The 15,026-nt window shown below is 43.0% G+C and overlaps 2 protein-coding genes across 11 annotated transcripts in view; one reads left to right on the top strand and one right to left on the bottom strand.

Moving 5' to 3' along the window:
- Nucleotides 1–10,686, bottom strand: part of FARS2 (phenylalanyl-tRNA synthetase 2, mitochondrial) — a 546,789-nt gene extending 536,103 nt beyond the window's left edge. For all 6 annotated transcript variants that reach the window (XM_046006558.1, XM_046006561.1, XM_046006564.1 and 3 more), the window contains exon 1: nt 10,368–10,686. The gene's annotated coding sequence lies outside the window, so the exon portion shown is untranslated. The remainder of the gene's footprint in view (nt 1–10,367) is intronic.
- Nucleotides 10,687–10,802: 116 nt separating this feature from the next.
- LYRM4 (LYR motif containing 4) overlaps nt 10,803–15,026 on the top strand; it is a 172,244-nt gene continuing 168,020 nt past the window's right edge. For 2 of the 5 annotated variants that reach the window (XM_046006752.1, XM_046006753.1), the window contains exon 1: nt 10,809–11,384. In XM_046006752.1, coding sequence (XP_045862708.1) covers nt 11,299–11,384 — 86 coding nt within the window. In that variant the 5' untranslated portion in view covers nt 10,809–11,298. Of the gene's footprint in view, nt 11,385–15,026 lie in introns of all 5 variants that reach the window. The other 3 variants (XM_046006750.1, XM_046006754.1, XM_046006751.1) reach the window with 3 other exon arrangements.

Raw genomic sequence — 15,026 nt, 5'->3', positions numbered from 1 at the left:
AATCATCTAGCACATGCAAACTAGATGCAAAGTGTTGAGGAAACAACTGTAACGAAAAACAGACATGGTCCCTGTCCTCACGGAACATACAACCTGTTAACAGAGAAAAATATTAATCAAATAATCACAAAAAGAGACACAGAACTCTGGCAAGACTGCTGTAATGTACTTTGTTTGCCTTTTACCAAAATCAGTCCCTGTTCTCTTGGTAACTACTTCGATTTCACTGTGTGTACCCCCACATAGCTACCAACCCCTCCTCAGGTTCCACAGCCTTTATACCTTGGGGACAGCTTCCCCCATTCTTGCCTCTAGGATTTAGGCGGGTGGCTCAAACCTAACTAAACTAATTGTAATCCTATGCCCTAACCGCAGTCATTGGTGAGAGATGGATGAGCACACAACTCAATTGGGGCCAAAGAGGTGAACAGAGAGAACTGTAGGGCCCTCCTGATCCAGCTCTCTCTTCTGACATTCTGGAAACAAGTGCCCAGAAATGTAGATGTCCTTCCTCAACCAAGAAAGGATGCCAGCCTGAGGATAAAGTTGACATTGTACAAGACAGAGAGGGAAAAAGGACAAGGTCTTTAAACATCCCTCAAATGACAACATCACTCAATTCTAAAGCCCATCTGACTTCCAAACTTTGAAGATCCACAAGACAATAAAGCCATTATGTTGGTTCACATCTACTTGACTTAGGTTTTTTTTTTTTTTTAAGATTTTATTTATTTATTTGACAGAGATCACAAGTAGACAGAGAGGCAGGCAGAGAGAGAGGGAAGCAGGCTCTCCGCCGAGCAGAAAGCCCGATGCGGGACTCGATCCCAGGACCCTGAGATCATGACCCGAGCCGAAGGCAGCGGCTTAACCCACTGAGCCACCCAGGCGCCCCGACTTAGGTTTTGTTACTTGCAACTGCAGTCACTCTCAGTTTAAAATTACACTCAAAACATTAAGAGGGCTTAAAAGAGGAAGATATGCTTAAAATTTGAGAAGGTGTCCCTAAGTATCTCTTATATCTTAAACTCATACCAAACAAATTAGGAAAGGTGGAAAGAACATTCCAGGAAGTTAGATCAGCATTTGCGATGGCTCCTCAGAGTCATATGACAGTGTTAATGAGTTTACAGAGACTTTTTAGACTTTATTCTAAAAATGATGGGGTGGTGTGCGAGAATGGGGGAAGGATGCCTAGCTGGCTCAGTTGGAAGATCATGGAACTTTCCATCTCGGGATTGTGAGTTCAAGCCCCATGTTGGGTGTAGAGATTACTAAAATAATTAAACTTTTAAAAAACTAATAATAAAATAAAAGTGATGCAGAGGGGTTTTTTTGTGGAGAAGGAAGATTAGCATGAATTACTATTACATTAATCTATACTGAACATTTTATTTTCAAGTAGTTGTCAAAACCACAGAAGAGGATTTTCAGAAAACACTGTAACTTAGCACCCATGGACTCTCCTTTAAGAGAAGGACGTTCCAACTCAGATTGGACATTATGGTGAAACTGACCTTATTGTTAGGAAATGTTATTAATCCAGGACAGTTTACCCAGAGGCTTTAAAAAGTAGGGAGTATAGGTGATTCTTGGAAGACCAGGGCTCTACAAATGAAAGCAGCCCTTGGGGCGCCTGGGTGGCTCAGTGGGTTAAGCCGCTGCCTTCAGCTTGGGTCATGATCTCAGGGTCCTGGGATCGAGTCCCACATCGGGCTCTCTGCTCAGCGGCAAGCCTGCTTCCCTCTCTCTCTCTCTGCCTGCCTCTCTGTCTACTTGTGATCTCTCTCTGTCAAATAAATAAATTTAAAAAAAAAGAATTAAAAACAAACAAACAAACAAATGAAAGCAGCCCCATTAACTACCATCACAACCCAGTCTCAGGAGGCTGAAGGGGCTCTCGTTGCATCTGGACGCCAAGGTATGAATGGATTTCTAAAAGAGCTTCACACCATCAATGCTCAGGCCCGGGCACTTATTTCATACTGCTCAAAGACTTGAAATAGAGAACAATGACCATACCTGGAAATGTCAAGGTGGGAAGAAAATATGCCTGATAAGCCTTGTTCTATTTCATGATTTCTCCATTTTCACTCTCCCCTGCAGTCCAGAATTCCAGGGATCGTTACAAAGATATTTCTCCCAATAAACAAATCTTTATTAACTGAAGCTAACACTGTATCACTGCTTACCATCCATTTCACACAAGCCAGGCTTTTATACTCTTAACTACTATTAGTTTACTCAAGCTCACAATTCCACAATATTCAGGACACAGGTTTGCCAAGCTGAATTGCTTTAGTTGTGCTCAGCAGATAAATTTCTAAATTAAAAAGCTATGAAATATTAAATCATATAAAAGTATTCACTATAATGGCAAAGAAATCACGAGTTCTGTTGAGCTTCTACTGTTAATAACATTCTCCAGCATAATACTTCAATCAACTGCATGCATATGCACCCCCCAAAAAAATTCATATTAAAATCCTAAGTTAAAAACCAAGGTGGTAGTATAAGGAGGCAGGGCCTTTGGGTGATTAGATCATGAGGATTCCTAAGGAATGGAATCGGTGCCCTTATAATAGAAGGCCCAGAGAGATCCCCTGCCCCTTCCATGTGAGAACACAGCAAAAAAGGCAGCCATCTGTTAACCAGCAAGCTTTCACCAGACACTGAATCTACCAGCACCTTGGTCTTGAACTTCCCTGGCTCCAAACCTGTGAGAAATAAATTTCTGTTGCTTATAAGCTACACAGTTTATAGTATTTTGTTGTAGTAGACCAAACAGACTAAGACAAGTATCAAAGATTGTGAGATAACAGAAAATACTGGCCTCTTCTCTCAGTTCCTGCCCCCGAAAGCCCTTGTAATTTTCCAAATGGTAGGAATACTAGAAGCATCTCTTGTTCTAAAATTTGGGCTTTGACCCCAACCCTGACATGGGGATCTTAAAACGCTTGAAAATTCCTAAGTGATGAGAGCACTATGAGCATCGTTTGTTCTAAAGAAGTGACTTTGGATGGACTCCTGTAAGGTTCCTGAAGGGAGCTGGTCACCAGAAAGACTAAGTCATGATTTGACACTTGGGATTTTTGGTCCCACCCCACCCCCAATCCCACTTCTCCAGAGAACAGAGGGGCTGGAAATGTTGCTACTAACTGATCATGCCTACATGAGGAAGCTTTCATAAAAACCTCAATAGTATGGAGTTTGCAAAGCTTCCAGGTGTAACACAACCACAGAAGAAGGATGATGCACCCCAGCTCCATGAGGACAGAAGCTCCTGCACACAGGGCCCTCCCAGACCTTATCCTATTTTTCTCTTCACCTGGCTGTTCATCTGTATTCTTAATCCAGTCTTAATAAACTGGTATGTGTGTTTCCTTGAGCTTTGTGAGCCTCTCTAGTAAATTAGTCAAACCAAAGGAGGGGTCATGGGAACCTCCAATTTGCAGCCAAATCGGACAGACGGTGTGGGTAACCTGGGGACCAACTACTTGCAACTAGCATGTGAAGTAGGAGGGTAGGGAGGTCCTACTTGCAGGAATGAGTCCTTATTTACCTATGGAATCTGATGCTACCTTCAGGTAGTGTCAGAATTGAGCTGAACTGTAGGACACCCAGTGGGTGTTGCAGAGAACTGTTCTGGTGTCAGTAAAAACCCCCTACACATCTGATGACTAGAGGTGAAATGTTCTGTTTGCGTAGTTAAAGAGACACACAGGAAAGAAACACACAGCAGGAAAGAACTATAGGATTTTTCCTTTACAAAGATATATCATCCTGGGGCACCTGGGTGGCTCAGTCTATTAAGTGTCTGCCTTCAGCTCAGGTCATGATCCTGGAGTCCTGGGATCAAGCCCCACATTAGGTCCCTGTTCAGGGGGGACTTGCTTCTCCCTCTACCACTCCCCCCCCACCCCCGTTGTGTTCTCTCTCTCAAATAAATAAAACCTTAAAAAAAAAAAAAAAGATATACCAGCCTTCCAAGGTAACAGTCAACATCACAGGACTCAGTACCATATATCAGGAGACACTGACCTGGTGTTTCATCAGTGATTAGCAAAGCCTGTTTTTTCCTTCTAAACAGAGTCAACACTGCAGATCCTAAGTGTTTTCTGTAAACGACCAACTAATCTGGACAAACAAGAGATGGCAGTTACTACTCCCCACTTGAAGAAGTCCATCAGAGCTTCAAATTTGTCTTTATAAGAATTATGGAGACAAATTTGAAGCTCTGATGGACTTCTTCAAGTGGGGAGTAGTAACTGCCATCTCTTGTTTGTCCAGATTAGTTGGTCGTTTACAGAAAACACTTAGGATCTGCAGTGTTGACTCTTTATAAGAATTATGGAGGGGCACCTGGGTGGCTCAGTGGGTTAAGCCGCTGCCTTCGGCTCGGGTCATGATCCCAGGGTCCTGGGATCGAGCCCCACGTCGGGCTCTCTGCTCAGCGGGAGGCCTGTTTCCTCCTCCCTCTCTCTCTCTGCCTGCTTGTGATCTCTATCTGTCAAATAAATAAATAAAAAAAAAATCTTTAAAAAAAAAAAATTAAAAAAAAAAAATAAAAAAAAAAAGAATTATGGACATGAGGGGCGCATGGGAGGCTCAGTGGGTTAAGTGGCAGCCCTCAGCTCAGATCGTGATCTCAGGGTCCTGGGATTGAGCCCTGCATTGGGCTCCCGCTCGGTGGGAGTCTGCTTTTCCCTCTCCCTCTGCCTGCCACTCTGCCTACTTGTGCTCTCTCTCTCCATCTCTCTGTCAAACAAATAGACAAAATCCTTAGGGGAAAAAAAAAAAAAAAGAATTATGGATATGAGATGTTTGCAAACTAGCTGGCAATGCTCCTGGAAGAGAAAATACACTTTGAATAAATAATCGCTGTCATTACCATCAATGTCACTGGTTGATTAACAAACATTCAAAAACATACAAACAAGAAAAAAACAATCCTTTAAGTTATCCCTTATAATCAGTATGAAAAAGAATGAAGGTGATCTGCAGAATATTGCTATAAATCACATTGTAAAGAATTCCCATGTTGGTGGGGCCTTGTATTAGGAAAAGATTATTTCTTTCCTTCGGAAAGCAAAGAATTTGTTTAAAAAAAAAAATCCTCTAGAAGTGACATTTGATACACATTACATAAAATCAATTGTCAGTTTTATTGTTGCTGCCCACAAGTAGGGGAACCCTTAGCCTCCAATCAATGAAGTAAGAGTATCTAGCTGCTTTCTAACTTTCTCAGAGAACTGATTTTCTGAGGTATATTTGAAACGAGCTTCTACAGAAAGGCAAGTCTCAAAAATCCCCCATGAGGTATAATGTCTGCGGCACACAAGAAGAGACAACCAAAAAAACTATTCAATTTAGGTCTTTTCTAAGACATGGTAAAAGAAAAAAAAATGAAATTTATCTTGTAAGACTAAAAAGCTAGTATAAAATTCAACATTTGAGATTTTCTGAGTATTTGTTAGGAGCTAACCAGTTAGCTTTTACAATTAAGTGGGAATCCAACTAAATTAAAATTCAAATATGTCTGAAATTTACCCATATTATCCAAGAAAAATTAATATAGTTCAAACTCCTAAAGCTTCCACTGAAGACCATCTGTGAGGCAGTGTAGCATCATGGCTAGACAGATCACATCCTGGACCAATGCCCACACTCCCTGCTTCCTAGCTTCTTAACTCTAGCTCAATAATCTAACTTCTCAGAGTCCCTGTCCTTACATGCAATGAACAGCTTTCTTTCCCATCAGGTCTCCAGAGGATTAACTGAGCTCCTACAAGGACTCAGTGTCCACCCTGATGGCCTTTCCAGCTGCATCCTACACTCACCTTCAAGCACTCTCCTACTCGCTCCCTCAAAAGGCCTTCCCTCAGTGTTCCTTAGGCTGTGATCATCTTTCCCTAAACCTCACTCAGACTTTCTGTCCTTTATCCTTTCTAGGGGTAAACCTTCATCCGGCAGTAACCATCTTACCACCATACCCACACATCCAAATTCCTGTAATTCAAGGCCCAGCTCAAACCTAAATTCTCTCAAGTCCAACAAGAACACTACCACCTCCAAAAGGCCCCCTAATTCCCAGAGATCAATGTTTCTCTATCAGGCTGCAACCTATCACCTGGAAAATTTAAAAAAAAAAAAAAAAAAATTTCTTCCCTGAAGCTTGGGCATTAGCCACATTCACTTTGTCCATCTGAGGTGTGGACCAGGCACCACCCATGGAAGTGACTTCTCACGCTGAGACCCCACAACGCTTCCCCAGTACTTCCCCTGCAGCACTTTGTACTTTCTATTTTAATTACACAGATATTGTATTTAAACTGTAAACTTTTAGAAAATGGGATCAGTATTTGATTTATAGCCCTCAAAACCCACAAGAACATTGGCTTGATCTACGAGGCTGGTCAACCATGTTAAATGCAGAGGTAAACAGAATTTCAGCACTCCTAGAAAAGACGATCAAAAGTATGGTTTAAAACAAAAGCCTACCAACACCTGAAAAACCAACCTACATTTCATTAGTTCAGATGTTAAGTTCTACTTGGGTGAACTAGCCAACGCTGGAGAAGTAATTTATCACCAAAACAGAAGAAATATCATTATAATGAATCAGGTACAGACTGATCATGTCTGGTTTCACAGATGGTCCCTCCCATCTCCTCTCCCAGAGATCCCTGAATGGGTCATGCGCCCTCATGCCTCCACACTTTGAATATACACTACAAGCTCTTACCACATTCTTCATCTGGCTGTTACTAGCTCATTCTGGAAACACCTTCTATGATGGAAAGTCTCCCCTTAGATCAAAGTCTTAGTCGAATGGCCCTCTTCTGCACTCCCCAGACACCTGGTAATATTATCCCTATCATAGCACCTGTCACAACAAATTAATATTTCGTTTATCTAGGTCCCTGTCCACTTCTGGAGAGAATGACTCTCTGCATGGTAACTCCATCATCTTGGATAATATACGGCACTTAGGAAGTGTTCAATAATGTTGGCTAAATGAGTGAATGAGAATGAGGGCTTCAGTTTCTACATCTTAAAAAGAAATTGATACCCAAAGTCTCTTCCAGCTTCGTATTCTATTAGAATGATCAATAAAAACAAATGACAATTACATATAATAAAGATTTAGATCATGTTTGCAGTGGAATCATTTCTAAATCATACTGTGACAAGTTGGTCATTTATATAAGATTTTCTTTACACATTGTTTTAATATTTAAGCCTAAAACAATAAACTTCTGTCCTATTATTTATTATGTTTGGAGAAATTTCTCTTCAAAAAGCATTAAGTGCTCATTAGTAATCCAGCAATCCTAATTTTAATACAACGTAATATATCCATTTCCATATGTAAAGAAGTATAAATATTTCTTAACTATGGACAGGTGAATACTAAGGCAATTTTTACATTTTGAAGCCTAGATGGTAATAAGTAGGTACTGCTAGTTTATAGTCAGTACCTAAAACAATATTCAGCTCAGAATAGATGCATATTAAAGGACATATAAATAAGTAAGGAACTCTTAGGTACTGGCCCAATTCCAGTTTCAATCTCAAATGGAGCTATTATTGAAAATAGTCACCTCTGCAATAAAGATGTACAAAAATAGAGACTTAGCTTTGGAATGTAATTTTTTTATTAGATGTTCAAGGCAATGATTTCCAAGATACTGGTATATTATTTCAAATACAGTAAAAGTATTTTTGTAAGGACTTAGCTTAGAATCTACTGGGAAGCTACTACTTTCCTAATCTCAACTAGTCTTTGTACTAACAGATGACTAAGCTACTCAAACAAACTCAACTTTATATATTTCGTTGGAAAGCTTTATTTGATTATGACGGTAAGGTCACTGCAATACATTAATTGCATACATTAATGAATAAATTGCTCGATAATTAGACATAAAGACTGTAGACAGAAATAATTACTCCAATTTCATTTTGTAGATGATAGTAATATATAATAAGACAAGCCCTACTAATTTTTTTAAGTTTATTTAAGTAATCCCTACAACCAATCTTGGGCTCGAACTCACAAACCTGAGATTAAGAGTCGCGTGCTCTACAACTGAGCCACCCAGGCACCCCACTTTTTAAACAAACCAAAGTAACTTTCATGGTTTTTTCCTTTTACCTTGATAGCTTTCTTTATTAGTATAGTTTTCCCAGGTGTTTCATTTTATGTCATTAGCACTGCTGTACCATATTAAGAGAAAATGTCTCTAGATCTTACTCTGTGATAAGGTGCAATTCCCTTGGTCTTGAACCTTTAAGTAATGCCAAGAAAAACTCAAATATTAAAATCTCCTTCAATAGCCCTGAGGTAAGACTTGCCCAATGACCTAAGCATCCTGCAAGAGTGACAAAAGTTGGGGGGCGCCTGGGTGGCTCAGTAGGTTAAGCCTCTGCCTTTGGCTTTGGTCATGATCCCAGAGTCCTGGGATCAAGGCCCGCATCGGGCTCTCTGCTTAGCAGGGAGTCTGCTTCCTCCTCTCCCTCTGCCTGCCTCTCTGCCTACTTGAGATCTCTGTCTGTCAAATGGATGAATAAAATCTTTAAAAAAAAAAAAAAAAAGAGTGACAAAAGTTGGGACGCCTGGGTGGCTCAGTCGGTTGGGCCCCTGCCTTCCACTCGGGTCCTGATCCCAGTGTCTTAGCACGGAGTCCCATATCTGCTGAGCAAGGAGCCTGCTTCTTTCTCCGCCTCTGCCTGCTTGTCATGGGCGTGCTCTCTCTCTGACAAATGAATAAAATCTTAAAAAAAAAAAAAAAAAAGAGTGGGGGCGCCTGGGTGGCTCGGTTGGTTGGGCGACTGCCTTCAGCTCAGGTCATGATCCTGGATCGAGTCCCGCATGGGGCTCCCAGCTCCGCGGGGAGTCTGCTTCTCCCTCTGACCTTCTCGCTCCTGCTCTCTCTCATTGTCTCTCTCTCTCTCAAATAAATAAATAAAATCTTTTTTAAATAAATAAATAAATAAAATTTTTAAAAAGAGTGATGAAAGTTCAAATACCCTGTAGAAAACCTTATTTTGATACTCATATTTGTAAGAGACCTTAAAAACAAACAAAAAGAAAGAGAGAAAGAGAAAAGAAAAGAAAGAAAGAAAGAAAAGAAAAAGGAAGTTTAATAATAATAGTATGTTCTCTCCGGGGGTCTTAGTGCTCAGTCGGTTAATCCTCTGCCTTCAGCTCAGGTCATGATTTCGGGCTCCTGGGTTCAAGCCCAGAGAGGGGCTCTCTGCTCATTAGCGAGTCAGCTTCTCCCTCTCTGTGATCTCTCTTGCTCTCGCTCTCTCAAAAATAAACAAATAAATAAAATCTTTTTTAAAAAAAAAGTATGTTCTCTTTCATGCCTTTTTAAAAAATGCTATTACACTGTAACGAGTAATATTAACAAGTATATCTGTGTGCAAGGACACCACGTTGCAAGTACACTAAAGCGCAGCAAGATCAGAAAAGTGTTTCCTGCTCCTAAAGTTCCAGAAAATACGAGATTTTTATATAAAGCAAGTGTCATTTTAAAACCACGTAAACTTAGGGGCGCCTGGGTGGCTCAGTGGATTAGGCCGCTGCCTTCGGCTCAGGTCATGATCTCAGGGTCCTGGGATCGAGCCCCGCATCGGGCTCTCCGCTCCGCGGGGAGCCTGCTTCCTCCTCTCTCTCTGCCTACTTGTGATCTCTCTCTCTGTCAAATAAATAAATAAATAAATAAATAAATAAATAAATAAAATCTTTACAAAACCACGTAAACTTAAAGAGATGACATACAACCACAACTCAGTAGCTGAAGAAAAACGGATGTTGAGGCAAATTTGCTTTTGACGTCTACAGTCACTCCTAGCTGTATTCTGAGCAAAAAACCGTGGCTCTTCCTAAAGTTGACTGTAGACAGAAAGAGTTCCAAAATAAGACAGGTGCTTTGCAAACACAGTTAACTAGAACTAGCTCGGGCTTCTCTGCGCCCAGTCCTACATTAAAGGGTCACAACGAAAGACTTTATTCACCACTGTAACAAGGTGATTCTGCAAAGCTGACGTCTTCAGAGAAAGACCAAGAGAGAAAACTAAGCCACGAAGATCTTCAAGAGAAAACTTGCTCGGCTTCTTGCTTTGGGTGTGAAGAGAGTCCTTAAATCCCTTAAGGTTTCCCAATTAATCACCCAGGCCACGCCACCTTTTGTATACAGTAGATGACAAAACTCTTCGGGACTGAAAAACTCAAAAGCAAAACCTCCAGAGCTCAAAGAATACCCTAAAAGGGGGGAAAGCCCGTGGCTAAGTAACTCCCCACCACCAGCACTGACCGCCCGCGTCGCACCCCACGCTGCGGCGAGGCCGGCACTTACCCACCGCTCGCCCAGGAGACCCAAACCTGGGTGTTTCAAACTCTGAAGCACGCTGCCTACTCTGCTGGGGAAGGCTCTTACCGACGCACCGCCTCCCTTAAAGATACCCTCACAGCACCCAGGGCGCTGCCATTTTGACAAGAAGGGGGTCCTTGCTCCTGAGGCCCTTAGCCGGTCGCCCTGAGCGTAGCCGGAGGACCAGGGAGTCCCTCACTCATCGCCTCTGCGACCCCCTCGGCGCGTCCCGTCCCTGCGCTCAGAAAGCGCCCGGCCCTGGGAGCCCACAGACAGTGCTCGGTAACGTAAAAGCGCCCTGGAAACCCCGCTCGCCCTCTCAGGCAGCGCAGAGGGCGGCCCCAACGCAAGGGGCGGGTCATCTGCGGCCGGGGGCGGAGCGTCGACTCGGGGCGCGCTCGGTAACCCTGGCAACGCACCCTCGGGCATCGCAGGTGCGACTAGGCGCTGCGATGGGAGACTAAGTGTCCCCGCTACGACCCCAAGCCGTTCGCGAAGGCGCTCCTAGACGGGCTGCACGCACTCAGTGCTTGGGCCTCTGGCCTGCGCCCCTCCACAGGCTCAGCCCTTTCCTGCGGCCGTCCCCCCATCCCCGCCTCAGCCCTACGGTAGGGCTGCTGCAAGCCGGAGCCTCGGAGGCGCTGGCGGAGGACGGGAACGCCTCCGGGTCGGCACCTCCCCCTTAAGCTGCCCGAAGCCCGCCTGCTCCCGCCTCCGAAGCGGCGCGCGACGCGCAGCGCCTCCAGGCGCGGGCCGGTGTTCACCCAGGCCCCGGTCCGGCCTGCCGGCGAGACCGAGCTCCACCGCGTTTTCTTTTATTTCGTTCGTGGTTTTGCATAGACTGAAGTTTCGTGGGTTAGGTTAAACTCGGGACCTTCTCGAAGAGGACCCATTTATTTTTTTTTTTCTTTCCAAAATGGCAGCCTCCAGCCGCGCACAAGTATTAGATCTGTACCGGGCGATGCTGAGAGAGAGCAAGCATTTCAGCGCCTACAATTACAGGTGACCCGGCGGGCGGCGGGGGCCGGGAGGTCCGGGGTGCGGGGAGCTCCTGTCCCGCGCCGGCGACTTCGGGACGGGGATGCAAAGGCTCCGGCGCCGGAAAGCGTGCGCCTGTCGACCAGCGTGGCTCTCTGACACCTTGGAGGGGGAAAGGAAGGGTGGGCTTGCCCTTCCTTGTATCAGAGAGACGTTCAAATCTTGTGATGTTTCCCCCCGCGTCGAACACTGGTTCTCTGGAAGCGCGGTTACTGGTGTGTTTCTGCCATGAGAAGAGTAGACGTGGAAGCTGCAGGTGCTCAAGCTAGGACCCGTGTGTCGCGTGCATAGAACTTCCCTTAGGATTCAAAGAGACGATAGTGGAAGCGAGCAGCCAGTAGCACATGTCTGAGAGCTGAAGCCTCGCTCTAGCCACTATCCTAGGTGCTTGATTAGCTTTTTTAGTTGCAAGAATCAAATTCTTTCTCCTTATGGCACTGGCTTTGAGGAGCGCGTGCAGCGAAAACAGGGTTTATAACAAGGAGATTCAGGAGCTGTAAAGGAAAGAAACTCAAAAACTTCTGGGATGGGAAACGTTTTTCTTGGCCTCATCAGATGGGGTACCGCTTAAAGGATCTTTGCGGCAGGAGAATGAGAGTTTAAACTTCCGTCCCTCAGTGTAGCACACAACTTTCTCCATGCCTGCCCCCTTCTCATATTTGCTCCTGAGTCCCTTTTTGATCTCATATATCTTTTGTCTGCCTCACAGCCTCTCCTTTCTTTTTTGCTTCTTTATAACTTCTGACCCATCGTTACTGTAGGTATCTTAATGATTTTCTCTCTGCATCCTTTCAGATTTGGTGTTTCCTACTAACTACCTGGTCTTCTCAGAGTTTGAGCCATATTTATGCCAGGTCTCACTTTGGGTGACTGTCCAGCCTAGGGATTGAGTGACCTAGGAGAGAGCCTGATCAAATAGGCACAACCCTCCCAGTGGATATATGAGTTGGCAGGCCCTGTGATAAGGAGACCCATTACACCGTTGGTTATGGGACAGAATACTAAACCTCTCAAGCAGTGACTAATTTTTAGATACCTGCATAGAAAAGGTGTTAATCTTGTAAATTCGAAAACAGTATCTACCAGTGAGACCAGTCAAATGGTTGAAAGAAACATTTCATGGGAGAGCATGATTTTACTTAATGACTTTGTCTTTGGAAGGTAAAGTTTGTAAATATTAGCAATACTGGTGAAATTTTTGATGAAAAATTAACCAAGTTCTTAGCACCAAGAACCTCACCAAGTCTGTTGAAGACACTGACAAAATACGGGCGCCTGGGTGGCTCAGTGGGTTAAAGCCTCTGCCTTCAGCTCAGGTCATGATCCCGGGGTCCTGGGATCGAGTCCCGCATCGGGCTCTCTGCTCAGCAGGGAGCCTGCTTCCCCCCTCTCTCTCTGCCTGCCTCTCTGCCTACTTGTGCTCTTTCTCTCTCTGTCAAATAAATAAATAAAATCTTTAAAAAAAAAAAAGACACTGACAAAATACGCAAGTGAGTAAGTGGTAACCAGCTATTTGCAGTCTGGAAGAAGATATTTTGTCATTTAAATTTACTGAGAATGAACAAGAACTGGAAATCAGCACACAGGTCACACACTGGAGGGTGCCCTGGATACCCCCACACATATCTAAGGTGGATATGAAAGCACATCAAGAAGGACTCTTCAGGGGCACCTGGGTGGCTCAGTGGGTTAAGCCGCTGCCTTCGGCTCAGGTCATGATCTCAGGGTCCTGGGATCGAGTCCCGCATCGGGCTCTCTGCTCAGCAGGGAGCCTGCTTCCCTCTCTCTCTCTCTCTGCCTGCCTCTCTATCTACTTGTGATCTCTCTCTGTCAAATAAATAAATAAAATATTAAAAAAAAAAAAAAGAAGGACTCTTCAGAGAATATGTAATATGTAATCTTCAACAAGTCACTCAACCATAGTAGTTCAGTATTCTTGCTTACAAAATTTGCTTCTTGGACTAGGTAATCTCTGAGGACTCTTACGTTCCTAAAAATCCATTTGGAAATGATTTATGAGCCAGGTGGTGAAATCCACATTCGAGGCAAAATTTTTATGAAGTGAATAAATGCCAAGTCAGTAGGAGTAAACTGCAGGAAAACCATTCAAAGCTGTAACTGGTGGGCAGAAAATTGGAAACAAGTTTTTGTATGAGCCACTGTAAGGTAATTTACATTTAGAAAATAATTGTTCAAATTATACATTAATAATGTTTTTGAACTAAATTTATTATACACATGTAACTATTAACTATAGGAATCTGGTAATCATTTTATGCTTTCTTGAAAGCCTAAAACCTGAGATTCCCACTAGTATGATCTCTAATTAACTTACTTGTTAAAAAATAATGTCCTTCTGTATTAAAGCTGTATCTTGTGAATTTCAAAAAGAGCCCCCTTTCCCTTGTGAAGTTCTGTTGGGCAATGCCCTTTAAACACTCTTGAGTTCATCCTTTTTTGAGATTCAGCTCAATCATGACCTTCTCAGGACAAAGGTTTTCCTAATTCTCCTCATCCATAACCCCAGCCTCCATCCAAACAGGTCCATTTTACTTCAATGCTTCCAAAAACTTGTCTGAAGACTCATTTGCCCTGTGTGCAAAAACCTGGAGAGCTTTGGGTTTTGCAAAGCACCTACGGCTTTTTTAATAAACCCCAGTGGGACACAGTTATAGAAACCATTTTTACAAACTGTGTGAAGTGCTGTGATGGGCATGCACAGAGGTAGAACCAAGAACATGTCCCAGAAGATGACATTGGGTCAAAGGTGTTAATCAGCATAGTAGGCTCAGATAACAAACAGTAGAAGATTATTTAATTGCTAGAGAGTTAAGTGTGATTCAGGGGGTGACAGAGGATGAGACTGAGGGTGGGCTAAGGGGCCGAGGCACCATGCGAAGGAACTTGGGTTTTATTCTTATCTAACAGGCTAATAAGCGAATAAATAATATTATAATAATATAATATATTATATATATCATATATAATAATAATAATATAATAATAATATAATAAGCTAATAAAACATTTTAAAACAGAAAGTGACATGGCCAGATTTGCATTTTAGGTAGATCATTGACAGCAGTGTAGAAGATAGTTTGGAGGACTAGATATAAAGACACCAAATGGGAGTTGATTATACCAATGCTGAGGTGAGATTAGGGTCCTTTTTTTTTAAGATTTTATTTATTTATTTGTCAGAGAGAGAGAGAGGGTACAAGCAGGCAACAAAGGCAGAAGGAGAAGCAGGCTCTCCTTTGAGCAAGGACTCAATCCCAGGACGCTGGGATCATGACTTGAGCCAAAAGCAGATGCTTAACCAACTGAGCCACCCAGGCATCCCAGAGATTAGGGTCTAATGCAGGCAAGAATAGTGGTAGATAGAGAAAAAAGACATATTTGATTAATAATTATAGGGTAAATTTGTTAGAACCCTATGAATGATTGGATTCAGGAATAAGGAAGAAAGAATCCAACAGAGTCTAGAATCCCTTCCAGGTTACTAGTTATGCTGAGGCACAGAAAGATTAAGTGTAAAGTTGTGCCATTAACTGATTTAAGTACAGAAATAGTTGGTCTTATGACAAGAAGACTTATGAATACATC

The sequence above is a fragment of the Meles meles genome, chromosome 5, assembly GCF_922984935.1.
Source record: "Meles meles chromosome 5, mMelMel3.1 paternal haplotype, whole genome shotgun sequence".
NCBI lineage: Eukaryota > Metazoa > Chordata > Mammalia > Carnivora > Mustelidae > Meles > Meles meles.
The sequence above is the reverse complement of the archived record's forward strand: the minus strand, read 5'-3'. Positions and strand labels throughout refer to the sequence as shown.